The sequence below is a fragment of the Phacochoerus africanus genome, chromosome 16, assembly GCF_016906955.1.
Source record: "Phacochoerus africanus isolate WHEZ1 chromosome 16, ROS_Pafr_v1, whole genome shotgun sequence".
Classification (NCBI taxonomy): domain Eukaryota; kingdom Metazoa; phylum Chordata; class Mammalia; order Artiodactyla; family Suidae; genus Phacochoerus; species Phacochoerus africanus.
Window position 1 is genome coordinate 48,454,690 of NC_062559.1, and position 16,673 is coordinate 48,471,362.

Here is a 16,673-nt window from a genome sequence, read left to right on the forward strand (position 1 = left end):
ATGGAGCTTCCCAGGCTAGGGGTCGAATCAGAGCTGTAGCCACCAGCCTACACCACAGCCACAGCAACGTGGGATCCGTGCTGCGTCTACGCCACAGCTCACAGCAATGCCAGATCCTTAACCCACTGAGCGAGGTCAGGGATCAAACCCGCAACCTCATGGTTCTTGGTCGGATTTGTTAACCACTGCGCCATGACAGGAACTCCTGAAAGTAAAATCTTTACACCCACATGCTGGTGAAAGGCAGCTGCCCCTTCACCCCAGATCCTCCAGCCACCCACAGCCTGAGGCTGATCCACAGAGCCTCAGGGCTCAGTTTGCAATCCCGTGCTCCTACCACACTCAGTGCAAAGTGTTCCCAGTGCTAAGGAGGTGAGAGCTGGAATTTAGGATTCCCAGCACTGTGAAGTCACCCAGCTCAGAGCAGGGTGGCAGGGCTCCTGGAGGGAGGGACGGCCAGGATGGCTGAGCCCTCCCTGCCTGCAGAGAGCCCAAGCCCTCCGAAAAGCTTCCTGGAATGTCCTCGCTTTTCACGGAGCAGCGATTTAGACAACTGGGCACTCCCCAAGCCCCTCACTCAGAGTCAATCTCTTCTGCAGTGTAAAGCGCCTCCTGGCTTGGCTGCTCCTGGAGATCAATTCCAGGGGATGGCAGGGCGCCCACAGCTTCCTCCTTTCTCATTGAAGCTCTCCATTCACAGGAAGGAAAGCCAGATTCTGGAAAACAACTTCCGGGAAATTCTATTTTTAATGGAACAAATAGATGTTCTAAAGGCATTACTTAGAGATATGCAGGCTGGTCTGCACAATTACAGCTGGAACACCGATGGAGACCCCACTGGAGTCCAGGACCACCCCGAGGTCATCGACGAGGTGAGGTGGGATGAGAGGGAGGCAGGGACATGGTTTCTAGTTCCTTCTGATGTCACGTTCCATGACTTTTTTCAGGGGAAACGGAGTGATGACTAATATGTCTGTGTCACTTGAAAATTCTTCCCCAAGGGGTTCCATCATGGCTACTAATGAACCCGACTGGGACCCATGAGGAACTGGGTTCCATCCCTGGCCTCGCTCAGTGGGTTAAGGATCTGGCATTGCCATGAGCCATGGTGTAGGTCACAGACGTGGTTTGGATCTGGTGTTGCTGTGGCTGTGGCTGTGGCGTAGGCCAGCAGCTGCAGTTCCCGATTTGACCCCTAGCCTGGGAACTTCCATATGCTCTGTGCAACCCTAAAAAGACAAAGAAAGCAGTTGACAGAGATGGTTAACTGAAAACTCTTTATTTTTGTACAGGAAATGTCACACTTGGTAAATTACATACTTAAAAAGTTGAGAGAAGACCAAGTCCAGATGGCTGATTATGCCCTTAAGTCAGCAGGTGAGAAAAGACATGACAAGGCCAGTGTAAAAAGGCGGTGCTTCAAAAGTATCTCTGTTCTCTGTATTTCTTTCTTTCTTTTTTTTTTTGTCTTTTTGTCTTTTTCTAAGGTAGCATATGGAGGTTCCCAGCCTAGGGGTCTAATCAGAGCTGTAGTTGCCGGCCTATGCCAGAGCCACAGCAATGCCAGATCCAAGCCACATCTGCGACCTACACCACAGCTCATGGCAATGCTGGATCCTTAACCCACTGAGTGAGGCCAGGGATCGAACCTGCAACCTCATGGTTCCTAGTCAGATTTGTTGACCACTGAGCCATGACAGGAACTCCTCTGTATTTCTTCATTAGGAAAACATACTTATCTATCTGGTAACTGGAGAAGGAGGAAAAACAAACAAATCTAAATAACAAGGAAGAGAATAGAAGTGGTGGTAGTTGATAGCTCTCTGGGTGAGAATCTCAGGTGCACCAACTGTGCATGTTCATTGGGGCATGTGTGGAGGACCGCAGCGAAAGCCTGCCCGCCACCGCGAGGCTGGGTGCGTCACAAACCCTGTAACATTTTATCATTTATATACTAAAATGACTCCTACTGCCTAATTGAAATGCACTGTTCGTGTTTAAATGATAGTGTCTAAAGACTGTATATAATGCTCTTAATATCCTCCAAAAATACATTCTTAAATGCTTAGGCTATGAGTCATTAACCTTCATATTCCCGGCAAGGCCCTGCCTGTGACAGTCTATGAGCAGCACGTGCTCCGTGAGCCGTGGGGGACAGAGGAGGCGGAGAGGATGCAGGAGAAAGAGGCAGGAAATATTAAGCACACAGTCACACTAGTCTTTCTCATCTGACAAAGCCAAACGAATGCTGGGGAAATAAATTTGTACCCTGCATGGAGTGGCGAGAGTGTGAACCAAAATGATTATTAGGTGTGTGTGTGTGTGTGTGCATGTGCGTGTGCGTGTGTGTGTGTGTGTGTGTGTGTGTGTGTTGGGGGAGCAGCAGAGCAAGAGAGCAGACTTGCCTGAGTTTGAAGCCCCTGAAACCTAGTAGCATAAGCACTGAGATAAAATAGGGAAGGTAAACGCGAAGTGCTTTGGCCGTTTGTCTGTTGAGTCTGGGCATCCTGATACACACTTTCTATGCCTTTTTCCTATTCTAGTGAATATATTTATGATTCCCACTGGGGAAAATCCATCATGATAAAGGGCCATAGATAGCCTATGTGGAACAAGGAAGAGCAGAGAATGTCATGGCTTCTCAATAAATGTTAGCATGAAGCACAGCCAGGGAGTTCCCGCCGTGGCTCATCGGAAACGAATCTGACTAGTATCCATGAGGATACAGGTTCGATCCCTGGCCTCACTCAGTGGGTTACGGATCCAGCATCGCCATGAGCTGTGGTGTAGGTTGCAGATGCAGCTCAGATCTGGTGTTGCTGTGGCTGTGGTGTAGGCCACAGGCTACAGCTCTGATTCGATCCCTAGCCTGCGAACCTCCAAAAGCCACAGGTGCGGCCCTGAAAAGACCAAAAAAAAGCACAGCCAGCTGCTGCTTGGGATAAGATGGAGAAAGCCCATGTCAACCTTTTCCCCAGTTATTTATGTACAACTAAAAGACAGGGAGTTCCTATTGTAGCGCATCAGAAACAAATCCGACTAGTATTCCTGAGGATGCAGGTTCGATCCCCAGCCTGGCTCAGTGGGTCGGGGGTCCGGTGTTGCTGTGAGCTGTGGTGTAATTTGGAGACACTGCTCAGATCTCACATTGCTGTGACTGCGGTGTAGGACAACAGCTGTTGCTCTGGTTGGACCCCTGGCCCGGGAACTTCCATATGCCGAAGGTGCAGCCCTAAAAAACAAAACAAAGCAAAAAATAAGAGTCAGACAAAATATAAAAAGCCACTACCTGAGTCTGATGAAAAGTAAAAGCAGGCAGATTGTAGAGGGACATAAAAAACTGGAAATGTGACTTGCGTGGGGGTGAATTTGCTGTTTCTCTTTTCTCTTGAAGCTTGAATTGAGACTGGCTGCAGTTACAGAGCTGCAAGGCAGTGACAGTGGGATGGGTGATTAAAGTGTGAAAGAAACTCCACTGTTCTAGAAAGAACCAGAACAAAATAGTCCTATGGGCCAGAGTGTGGGCAGGATGTTTGAGAAGACAGAACCGCAGAGGAGACGCTGTCCTCATCACATAAGCCAACTTCTGGGCTTAGCTCTCAGCTCTCAGCTCTCATTTCTGGGGACAGACTCATAGCCCATAGCGAAGGCTCTGAGAATCTGACAAAGATTGAAGCCATGGCTCAAGTCCACTGAGTGGCATGTGGGCAGAACGCGCCTATTGTCAATGCTCTGAAAACTGAACTGAAATTGGAACCACCTCCTACAGAAGAGAGGAGCATTTGTAGTCTGAGCATTTCTGGGTTGATGACCTGATAAAACAAACAAAAGCACCCAGTCTCACAATATCATATTCAAGGTGACTAGAATACCATTCCAAATTAGTCGACACAAAGCCCTAGGAAAATGAAACCAATTTGCTAGGGAAAATTAATCAGCAGATGCCAGACTACCTCCTAATGACACAGATGTTGGATTATCAGGCAGAGACTTTGAAGCAGCTAGTGTAACTAGGCTTCATATGGTAAAGGTAAATATAATTGAAATAAATGAAAAGATGATAAGCTCTCAGCCAAGAAAGAGAAACAATAGAATAGAACCAGATAAAAATATAACATCTGAAAAAAAATGTGTCCTGTGAGCTTAATAATACAGCAGTGACAGAGAAAAGAATTAGTGAAACTGAACATAGATTGATAAAAGTTATCAAATCTGAAGATAGGACTACAGGTCCTACTATATAGCATAGAGAACTATATTTAATGTCCTATGATAAACCATAATGGATAAGAATATTTTTTAAAAAGAATGTGTATGTGTGTATATATATATATATATACACTACTGAATCACTTTGCTGTACAGTAGAAATGAACACTTGTAAAACAACTGTATATTAATAAAAAAATAAGAATGTCAGGAGTTCCCCTCGTGGCTCAGCAGAAACGAATCTGACTAGCATCCATGAAGACGCAGGTTCAATCCCCGGCCTTACTCAGTGGGTTAAGGATCCAGCATTGCTGTTGCTGTGGTGTAAGCCAGCAGCTGTAGCTCCGATTCAACCCCTAGCCTGGGAACCTCCATGTCATGGGTGCAGGTCTAAAGAGACAAAAAAATAATAATAACGAGTTCCCATCGTGGCACAGCGGAAGCGAATCCAACTAGGAACCATGAAGTTGCAGGTTCCATCCCTGGCCTGCTCAGTGGGTTAAGGATCCAGCGTTGCCATGAGCTGTGGTGTAGGTTGCAGATGTGGCTCAGATCTGGCATTGCTGTGGCTGTGGTGAAGGCCAGCAGCTGTAGCTGCAATTTGACCCCTAGCCTGGGAACCTCCATATGCAGTGGGTGTGGCCATAAAAAGCAAATACATACATACATACATACATACGTAAAAATGGAATATAACAGGAAGTCCAGAAATAGTCCGACACTAATTAACTTTTGACAAAGGAGAAAAAGCAAGTTGATAGTGCTGCAGGAGTTGGCATTATTCATACGCAAAAATAAACCTTGACTCATAACACAAACCTTAACTCAAAATGGATTAAATGTAAAATGTATGATCCGAACATAAAGCTTAAAGCTATAAAACTTCTAGAATAAAAATAAAACTTTTGTGACTTCGACTTGGGAAAAAAATGTCTTAGACTCAATATCCAAAACATGATGCATAAAAGGAAAAGAATGGATAATTTGGACTGCATCAAAAGACATTGAAGGGGGTTCCCATCGTGGCTCAGTGGTTAACAAATCTGACTAGCATCCTTGAGGATGCAGTTTTGATCTCTGGCCTGGCTCAGTGGGTTAAGGATCCGGCGTGGCTGTGAGCTGTGGTGTAGGTGGCAGACACGGCTCGGATCTGGAGTTACTGCGGCTGCGGTGTAGGCCGGCAGCAGTAGCTCCGATTCGACCCCTAGCCTGGGAACCTCCATGTGCCCCAGGTGTGGCCCTAAAAAGCAAAAAGGAAAGAAAGAGAAAGAAAGAAAGAAAGAAAGAAAGAAAGAAAGAAAGAAAGAAAGAAAGAAAGAAAGAAAGAAAGAAAGAAAGAAAGAAAGAAAGAAAGAAAGAAAGAAAGAAAGAAAAGAAAGAAAGAAAGAAAGAAAGAAAAGAAACAGACACAAAAAAAGACCTTGAAGAGAATGAAAACCCATCACAGGCCAGGAGAAAGTACTGCAAACCATGTAGTTGGCAAAGGACTTAATCCAGAATTTACAAACCCTCTCAAATGTCAATGGTCAGAAAACAGCCAATTCCATAAAAATGGAGTAAATGATTTGAAAGCTGCCTCATCAAAGACGACATATGCATGTCAAAAAAACACATGAAAAAATGCTCATCATTAGTATTCACTAGTGAAATGTAGATGTACCATGATACACCTGTAAAACCTGACACATGATGGGCTGGCCACAATAGAAAGCAAACAGAATTTGCACACGTGGCTGCTGAAAGTGTAACAGACATTTTGGAAACCATCTGCTGATTTTTCTCTTTTTCTTTTTTCATTGAAATATAGTTGATTTACAATGTTATATTCGTTTCAGGTATATAATACAGTCATTGGATATTTTTATGGATTATACTCTGTTTAAAGTTATCTATAAAATGTTGGTTATTTCCTGTGCTGTACCTCATATCCTTTTATTTTATACATAGTCGTTTGCACCTCCTGATGCCCCTCCCCCAGCCCACTCCCCTCTGGTAAATACTGCTTTGCTCTCTTGTGCTGTGAGCCTGTTTCTGTTTTTGTTTTTGTTTTTATATTCACTCACTCGTTTTCCTTTTTAGATTCCACATATAAGTGAAAACATACAATATTTGCCTTTCTCTGCCTTACTTCACTGATTTTCATTTCTCTGACTTAAAATGCAGGGTATTCCATTTGACAGTGTCTTAAGAAGTTACGCATAACCCTTACCTTATGACCTAGCAATCCTGTCTCTAGGTATTTACCTAAGAGAAGCTTGAACTTCCATTCACCTGTGCCGTAGAAAATTGACAGAACCCTGTAAATCAGCTATAATGGAAAAAAGATTATAAAAAAAACCCTTCTGTTCGCAGTAACACCTGTATGAAAATATCTACAGCTTCTTTATTCGTTATCACGAAAACTGGAAATAGATGAATGAATGGCCAGTTGTGATGTATTCAGTGAGACGCTACTCAGCAAAAGGAAGGAACAAACTCTGGGTACTCGTTATAACACCCAGGAATCTCAAGTGTATTGATTGTGCTAAATGTCGTGGTTATATTTAAAAGGCCGAATACTGTGATTGACGACAAAGAGACAGCAAGAGGAAGATCCAGAACAGGCAAATGTAGACAGCAGGTGGATCAGCGATTGCCTAGGGATGGGGAGTTGGGGCTGGGTGGGGCAGTGGGGAGTGACTGCTGCCGTTTGTCTTTCGGGTTGTTTGTTTTTATGTTATTGAGTTGTATGAGCTGTTTGTATATTTTGGAAATGAAGCACTTGTCCATTGTATTGTTTGCAAATATTTTCTCCCAGTCTTTGGTTGCCTTTTCTTTTTGTTTATGGTTTCCTGTGCTGTGCAAAAGCTTGTAAGTTTGATTAGTTCCCATTTGTTGAGAGTTTTTCTTGAATAGCTTATGGTTGGGAGTGGGAGTGGGGAGTCAGTCCTCAGTCAGCCGTGTGAAAGCTTAATCCCTGCCCAGCCAGTCAGCTGAGTAGGAATATTAATTGACTGAGCGGCTATATCAGCATTCAAAAACAAGGCACTCTCAGGGTTGCCAGATAAAATAAAAGATGCCCAGTAAATTTGAGTTTCAAATAATTTTTAGTATATGTCACAAATATTGTATGGGACACACTTAGACTAAAAAATTATTCATCATTTATCTACAATTAAAATTTAACCGGGAATCATATTTCTCCTTGCTAAATCCTGCACCCTGAGTCCACATTCACTCTTTCAAATCCTGCCGTCTTAGAAAAGGCACTGGTAATCTGATATTCACTCAGCCATGTGCCTTTTTAATGCTGTATTGTGATACCCAGACAGAATTTAAGGCAGTGATTTGCATTTTATTTCTTACGTATAAAATACATTTTACTTCTAAAATGAAGTAACCTGAAAGGATAATATTTGATGAATATATTTTCTATTTCTTTGATTAAAATTAGAGTTCCCCTTGTGGTTCAGTGGGTTGCAAACCTGACTAATATCCATGAGGATGTGGGTTCGATCCCTGGCCTTGTTCAGTGGGTTAAGGATCCAGCATTGTGGTCAGCTGTGGTGTAGGTTGCAGATTTGGTTTGGATCGCTTGTTGCTGTGGCTGTGGTGTAGGCTGGCAGCTGCAGCTCCTGTTTGACCCCTAGTCTGGGATGGCACAGGTGCAGCCCTAAAAAGCAAAAAAAATAAAATAAAATCTCAAGGAATAGCAGAATTGCTAGCTATTATTAATACAACTTGCTAGTACACTTATGTGTACAATAAGTGTACATAATAGTTCCATCTCTAAATCAATTGCTCCAGATTTCAATTTTTTATCTTAATACCAGTTTCAGAAATTTTGTGAAACCACACAGGGCAAGCATGTTTTTCTCAAAGTGACAAGATTTCTGTGCTAAGGAAAGCTGAAAGTCATAATTTTCCTACCAAATCCCTCATATGATTTTTACCTTATTTGTAAGTTGCCCACTGGTAGTTTCCCAACAACATTAAAAACTAAATGATTTTTTGAATTTTATTATTATTTTTTATTCTAAAAATTCTTTTATAATTTTAGGAGCCTCTGTCATTGAAGCTGGGACCTCAGAGAGCTACAAAAATAATAAAGCAAAACTGTACTGGCATGGGATTGGGTTCTTGAATTATGAAATGCCTCCAGATATTATTCTTCAGGTAAAAGCTGGATTAAAAATAACCTGTTTATATTTTAGGATTTTATTCCTATTACTCATATAGAAAATATTAATGTCTGAAATGGAGGCAACTCTGAACTTGACACAGAACCTGCAACCCTCCCCTTGCATTTTTATAGTCATCAAACTACATGAATTATTATTTTATGGGAAGTAAACTATGATTAATTATTCAGTAATAATTCATTAAGATCAGTGAACTAGATTATGTACTTCTCCAATAGGACACACGCATTCCATATCATTTCTTTAAGTTGATTCTGTGCTTTTCCTTTTCCACTGAAATCTTCAGTCACTCAACAAACATTTGTCAATGGTGCATGACCTCTAAGTGCCAGTACTGTGTTAAGTGCTGTTCAAGCCAACACATTTTTATGAAGTCCAATTATAACAGAAGAAATTTCCAAGTAAGATTTTCCCTAACATTTCAGTTCAGCTCAAAAGGCACTAGACACCACCTGATGGTAGAGGCCTTCTTAGCCATAATCTACACACCCGAATTATTTTCCATTTAGAGGTAATTTCAGGGGCAAACCTGCAGATCTCATTCCAGGGTACAATCTAGATCTAGAAATGGTAGACGTCATTCTTCTTCCTTTCCACCAATGCCAGCATCTCTACCATTGCCACCACCATCACCACCACCACCACTGTCACCATCATCTCCATCACTACCACCACCACCACCATTACCACCACCACCGTCACCACCACTTCCATCATTACCACCATTATCATCTCCATCGATACCATCACCTCCACCACCATCACCACCACTGCCACCTCCTCATCATCACCACCACCACCATTACCACCACCACCATTATCATCTCCATCACCACCATCACCTCCATCACTACCACCACCACCACTGCTATTACCACCACCACCGTCACCACCACCTCCATCATTACCACCACTATCATCTCCATAGATACCATCACCTCCACCACCATCACCACCACCACCACCTCCACATTATCACCACCACCTCCACCATCACCACCACCACCTCCACCATCACCACCACCACCACCACCACCATTACCACCACCACCATTACCACCATCACCACCATCACCTCCATCACTACCACCACCACCGTCACCACCACTTCTATCATTACCACCATTATCATCTCCATAGATACCATCACCTCCATCACTATCACCACCACCCCCACCACCTCCACATTATCACCACCACCATTACCACCACCACCATCACCACCACCACCATTATCATCATCACCACTATCACCTCCATCACTACCACCACCTCCACCACCATTACCACCACCACCACCACCACCATTACCACCATCACGTCACTTGCCTTCGTGGTCACCACAATGACTGCCACCATCATCCTCACTAACAGTACCACGCTGTCTTTACCAGTGTCATGACCATTCACACACTAGCTGCCTCTAGCAGCTTACAGTCTAGTTCGAGCAATGAAAGAAAACAACTCATGTGATAAAGGGTCTGACTAACATCAGCCCAATGTGCTCTGGAAGAACAAGCAAACCTATGGGTATCAGGAAGATTTCCTGTTCAATATACCCCACACAGTGCCTCATATTATAGGCATAAGCAAGCGCTATGGTCAATAGTGACTAGCTGGCCAATATTGTAGGAGCGGACTTATATAACCAGATAGATTAACTCAGTGCCTTCTTTCCAGCCGGACGTCCATCCTGGGAAGTGCTGGGCCTTTCCAGGTTCCCAGGGTCATGCCCTGATCAAACTGGCCAGGACGATCATACCCACCGCTGTTACCATGGAGCACATCTCAGAGAAGGTGTCCCCCTCAGGAAACATCTCCAGTGCACCCAAGGAATTTTCTGTCTATGTAAGAAGCTGACGAAATCTTTGTTCACAGTGGGTTACTGGTGATTGGCTGGGACTTGGGAGCTGGGATCTCATCTGAACTGTGCAGCTTACCCTTTGTAGCACCATTTGAAAGTCACTTCACTTCCTGGATCTCTCCTCTGTCATCTACAAAGTAAGAGGGTTGGACCAGATGATTTCTATTACTTAATTCTTTTTTTTTTTTCTTTTTTGGGCACCCTACAGCACATGGAGTTCCCAGGCCAGGGATCAGATTGAGCTGTAGTTGCAACCTAAGCCAAAGCTGTGGCAATGCCAGATCCATAACCCACTGTGCCAGGCCAGGGATCAAACCTATGAAGCAGCACTCCCAAGACGCCACTATCCTCTTTCATCACCACGGGAATGCCTCTTTTTTATTTAATCAAAGTTATATATGTACAATTAAAAAATGAAACATTTCTGGAGTTCCTGTTGTGGCACATCTGATTAAGAACCTGACATAATGTCTGTGAGGATGCAGGTTCGATCCCTGGCTTTGCTCAGTGGGTTAAGGATCCAGCATTGCCGCAGCTGCAGTGAAGGTCGCAGACACAGTTTGGGTTTGGTATTGCTATGGTGTAGTCTGGCAGCTGCAGCTCAGATTTGATCCCTGGCTTGGGAACTTCCATATGCCCCAGGTGTGGCCGTAAAAAGAAAAAAAAATTAAAAATTAGAAAAGAATTAAAAAAGAATGCTTTAGTAAGAAAAATTACTTCTCATTGTTTTTCTTTTAAATTAGCAAATTTATGAACCAAGTGAAATTCAAATAAGATGATAAATAAGCTGAAAATAAAACTTTTTTTCTTTTTTAGGGTTACACCTGCAGCATATGGAAGTTCCCAGGCCAGAGGTTGAATCCGAGCTGTAGCTGCCAGGTTATGCCACACCACAGCCATGCCAAATCTGAGCCTCATCTGTGACCCTTGCTGCAGCTTGCAGCAAGGCTGGATCCTTAACCTAATGAGCGAGGGCAGGGATGGAACCTGCATCCTCATGGATACTAGTCGGATTCTTAGCCTAATGAGCCACAAAGGGAACTCCCAAGAAGGTGGAAATAAAACTAGCATGCCTCTCTTAACAGGCTAAAGGAACTATGTGAGGCTTGGTATATATGTATACATCAAATATGAAATAAGCGTATTTATATATGTCAATGTATGCATGAAAAAATTATTGAATGGATCACTTGATGATATATCTCTTTAAACCAATATAGCTATAGTTTAAATATTTAAGATTTTTCATTATAAAATGGTTGAATTCATGAAATATTTGTTATGTTACTCTGATTTAAAGAACCAGACCATAAACTTTAGATTTACAAAGTAAATTTCCACCAGTGTTTTCTTCTCTCAAAAATCTTCAATTTTGAAGAGCAGAGAAGGAAAGTCAAAAGCACAAGGGGAATTGCATACAAATATCAATATTTCTTTCAGCCAACAGAAACTTACTTTTTGGATGGAGCTGTCTGTGTGATCAAAGTTTGGCAAATTGGTTACATTTAATGCATTTCAGAAAACATTGTGTTCATATGGGGACTCATTTTTGGTTTGTTTGTTTATTTATTTATTTATTTATGTCTTTTTTTTGCCATTTCTTGGGCTGCTCCCATGGCATATGGAGGTTCCCAGGCTAGGAGTCTAATCGGAGCTGTAGCTGCCAGCCTATGCCGGAGCCACAGCAACACAGGATCCGAGCCGCATCTGTGACCTACACCACAGCTCACGGCAACGCTGGGTGCTTAACCCACTGAGCAAGGGCAGGGATCGAACCTGCAACCTCATGGTTCCTAGTCGGATTCGTTAACCACTGCGCCACGACAGGAACTCCCATTTTTGGTTTATTTTATTCAAAATGTAGCAAATACAGTTCTTAGGCCAAAGGTAAGTTGGAATGTGCTCTATAATCTCACTTCTTACTCCCCAAACCCTTGAGTTAAACACTTTTTGGTTTCCTAGGGCGGTACTGGCGCTCAGCACAGCACTGTGTCCCTCGTGGGCACCTAAAGATGCGTAGAGAATTGTCACTGCTTAAACAGACAATTGCTGACATTTGAACTGAACATCATTCATTACAGCCTCCATGTCTGTTGCTTTCTTTACAGGGCATCTCAAAACAATGTGAAGGAGAAGAAATTTTCCTAGGCCAGTTTATATACAACAAAACAGGAACTACTGTTCAAACATTTACGCTCCAGGTAATGAGAGCCTTGGGAAAAGGTGGGGTATCAGTGGCGTCATCCCAGGGAGGGGTTGGTTGGGGCTGCTTGATGCAAAGTGCTGTGTGAGAATAATTATGACAGAAGTATGAAATAAGCAAGGCTCTGAGTTCCCCTTGGGGCTCAGTGGGTTAAGAACCTAACATAGTGTCCCTGAGCATGCCAATTTGATTCCTGGGCTCACTCAGGGTTAAGCCACAAGCTGCAGTGTGGATTGCAGGCACGGCTCGGATCCCACGTTGCTGTTGCTGTGGCTGTGTCTGTGGCGTAGGCCAGCGGCTGCAGCTCTGATTCAGTCCCTAGCCTGGGAACTTCCATATGCCACAGGTACGACTGTAAAAAGGAAAAAAAGAGAGAGAGAAAGATAAGCAAGGCTTAGCTGAAGTTCAGTTCTTAGCTCCAATCAAGTACATAAATTTCAATGCAAAGATACAGAAGTGGTTTCTAAGCCAATTCTTCGTCATTTGCTGTTATTTTAATTATGTATACAATATGTATACACTATATATAGTAATATACATATACTATTTATAGTAACATGTATACATATGTGTATGTATATGTATATTATATATACCCTTTCTCGGTCCTTATCTTGCTTATTAGATTCCCTTGACAATGTTGTTTGATGGTCACTCTCACCTTCCGTGGGTAAAGGGGATGGGATGAAGGTACAAAATGAGATGACTGGCAGAAAGGAACTCAGAATAAATATTTAATACCAGACAATAGAAGCAACACCTCTCTTGCTTAACTCAATGGGGAGAGAATACCAACTGGTAACTTATAAGCCCCTGAAAGTCATTAAGGCATGTGCAATCTATTTCATTATTTCTCATCAGTCACAGGAAGTAATGAAGAGATATAGAAGGCATCACAAACCGTGTAAAAACAAGTGTGTTATAATACTTCCTGGCCAGTGCTGAGAAAATCTAAGCTGAAGACAATATACATGTCAGAAATGAACGTACTAGCAGAGTTTCATACTGCAATGTGTATCCATGTCACCCCGAGTTCTCTCCCTGGAGCAGCCAAGCAAGAGCACTAAGGAGGCCTGATGATGAGGCCTAAGAGGCACCAGGGTGTCTGGACCACCATTTAGCTTCCTCCTTCATATCTGCCTTTTTATTTTATTTTATTTTTTGCCATTTCTTGGGCCGCTCCCGCGGCATATGGAGGTTCCCAGGCTAGGGGTCAAATCAGAGCTGTAGCCGCTGGCCTACGCCAGAGCCACAGCAACGTGGGATCCGTGCTGCATCTGCAACCTACACCACAGCTCACAGCAATGCTGGATCTCTAACCCACTGAGCAAGGCCAGGGATTGAACCCACAACCTCATGGTTCCTAGTCAGATTCATTAACCACTGAGCCACGATAGGAACTCCCCATATTTGCCTTTTTATGAGCTCTTTACTTACGTCATCCATTAGACTGGTATTTGAAAGGAAAGAAAGAATGTGTTTTATTTTTCTTATAGCCGCAACTGTGGCATATGAAAGTTCCTAGGCCAGGGATTGAATCTGAGCCACAGCTGCAACCTATGCCACAGGTGCAAGCAATGCCAGATCCTTTAACCCACTATACCAGATCAAGGATCGAATCTGCGCCTCCACAGTGACCCGAGCCACTGCAGTTGGATTCTTAACCCACTGTGCCACAGCAGGATCCTTATTTTTTTTTTTATGTCAGCATTACTTGGGATCCTTTGAGATGGTTAATTTTATTTTTTGTTTTGTTTTTGTTTTTTGTTTTGTTTTGTTTTGTCTTTTTGCTATTTCTTTGGGCCGCTCCCATGGCATATGGAGGTTCCCAGGCTAAAGGTCTAATCGGAGCTGTAGCCACAGGCCTACACCAGAGCCACAGCAACGCAGGATCCGAGCCGCGTCTGCAACCTACACCACAGCTCACGGCAACTAAGCAATGGCAGGGACCGAACCCGCAACCTCATGGTTCCTAGTCGGATTCGTTAACCACTGCGCCACGACGGAAACTCCTGAGATGGTTAATTTTAGAAGGCACTAATTTTAATCTTTTCTGTATTTTCAGCATGAAGTTTCTGAATTCTTATTATGTGTGAAACTTAAAATCCTCAGCAACTGGGGACACCCCAAGTACTCTTGTTTATATAGATTCAGAGTTCATGGCACCCCAAGAGATGACACCTAGAAGAACTGGTGCCCGAGGGCCAAAATAGTCAAGTATTTGGATTCTCTTAGATTATACTGCAGCCTTAGGAATCAAAAAAACACCAGGATTGGGAGAGAAACTCAAAGCGGTTCCTACCTGCCAGTAAAAAGTGCATGAATTTTACTAATAAAAATATGAAACTAAATTCAATATCTCTGTGTTAGTTTAGCGTCTGAGAAGGAATCATGTTTTTGAAGCACTGAAGAATGAATTTGCACTTAGAAGATGGTATTTTTCAACATTCTTTTTTTTGCTTTTCAGGGCTGCACCCTCAGCATATGGAGGTTCCCAGGCTAGGGGTCAAATAGGAGCTACAGCTGCCGGCCACAGCCACAGCCACGCCAGATCTGAGCCACGTCTACACCACAGATCATGGCAACGCCAGATCCTTAACCAACTGAGCAAGGGCAGGTATCGAACATGCGTCCTCATGGATCCTAGTCAAATTTGTTTCCACTGCGCCACAACAGGAACTCCCAGGAGCTTCATGTTGGTGAGCACGTGGAGGTCAGGAAGGAGTGGCAAGCTCTAGGGAGCATGGAAGCTCTGTGCCTCTTCCTCACACCTTGTCCTCTGCATCTCTTCTGGCTGGTCCTGAGTTACATCCGTTTATAATAAGCCAGTAATCTAGTAAGTAAAATATTTTTCTTGAGTTCTATGAGTGGCTCTGGCAAAATAATCAAATCCAAGGAAGATCATGGTATCCCAATTTACAGTCCTTTGATCAGAAGCTCAGGTGACATTCTGGACCTGTGAATGTCATCTGAATGGAGGGGGCAGTCTTTTGGGACATGTGGGGTGTGACACCATCTCCAGGTAGATAATGTCAGACGAATCATAGGACACTCAGCTGCTGTTGGAGAATTGCTAGGGGTGGGGCCAAAAAAACCCAAGCATTGGAATTGGTGTCATAGAAACATTAATGACATAGATAGAAATAATTTAAACTTCGTGGCCTTCGAACATTGAAGACCAATGGAACAGACAAAAAAAGTCTACTTCTTATATTTAGACATATAATGTTATAGCTATGTCAGAACATAGTATATATGATAAAGGCAGCATCTCAAAATGGATGGAAAAAGCAAACAAATGGCTTGGAACAATTATCTAGTCGTTAAGAAAAGTGTATCCATACGTCTCAGTTTGCAACATCATGAATTCCCAATATGGTAGAAGATGTGCAGGTGTAATGAAACCATAAAAAGTAGAACAAGACTTGAAATAACTTCTGTATAGGATTGGATAAAGGGAGATCTTTTTGAATGTGACTCAGACTTGAGAAGTCACAAAAGAAAAAAAGTTCTACTACGTCCAAATGAAACACAGCACTTAACAACTGCTGACCCCCCACTCTGCGGGGAGGAGCCCTTGGAGCCCCAGCCCCCAGCACTGTACCTGACGCATAGAACAGGCTCCCCAGATGCTAATTTTTTATATTATTATGAAATCTATTGAAGTTTTTTTTTTTCTTTTTTCTTTTAGGGCTGCACCTGCAGCATATGGAAGTTCCCAGCTTAGGGGTCGCATCGGAGCTGCAGCTGCCGGCCTGCACAGCTACAGCCACAGCAACGTGGGATCCTTAACCCACTGAGGGAGGCCAGGGATAGAACCCACATCCTCATGGTACTGGTCGGGTTCTTAACCTACTAAGCTACAACATGAACTCCTGAAGTATTTTTTAACATCTGAAAAATGAGAAGAGGGAAGCTCCCTTCTGGTACAATGGGTTAAGGACCCAGCATTGCCACGGCTGTGGTGCAAGTTGCAACTGCAGTGCAGGTTCAATCCCGGCCGATGAACTTCTACAGCCAATAAACAAACAAACAGAACCACAAAACAATTTTTAAAATAAAATAAAAGCTGAGAAGAGTTTTTGAAGAACTGCTTAAGCAAAATTCCTCCTTAGGCTCGTATAATTCTCAAAACACGTTCACTCAAGCCACCCCAGACTATGCTTTCCCTCATGTGACAGTTTTCTCCTGTAAAGAAGAAGAAGAAAAAAAAGGG

At 43.2% G+C, this 16,673-nt stretch overlaps 1 protein-coding gene across 1 annotated transcript in view; it reads left to right on the forward strand.

Annotated features, from left to right (window-relative positions):
* The window catches only part of SUN3 (Sad1 and UNC84 domain containing 3), a 36,567-nt gene extending 21,741 nt beyond the window's left edge, over positions 1 to 14,826 (forward strand). Inside the window, exons 5-10 of the mRNA XM_047763600.1 lie at positions 701 to 872; positions 1,293 to 1,377; positions 8,249 to 8,364; positions 10,071 to 10,238; positions 12,363 to 12,455; positions 14,523 to 14,826. Coding sequence (XP_047619556.1) covers positions 701 to 872; positions 1,293 to 1,377; positions 8,249 to 8,364; positions 10,071 to 10,238; positions 12,363 to 12,455; positions 14,523 to 14,642 — 754 coding nt within the window. The 3' untranslated portion in view covers positions 14,643 to 14,826. The remainder of the gene's footprint in view (positions 1 to 700; positions 873 to 1,292; positions 1,378 to 8,248; positions 8,365 to 10,070; positions 10,239 to 12,362; positions 12,456 to 14,522) is intronic.
* Positions 14,827 to 16,673: the final 1,847 nt, after the last annotated feature.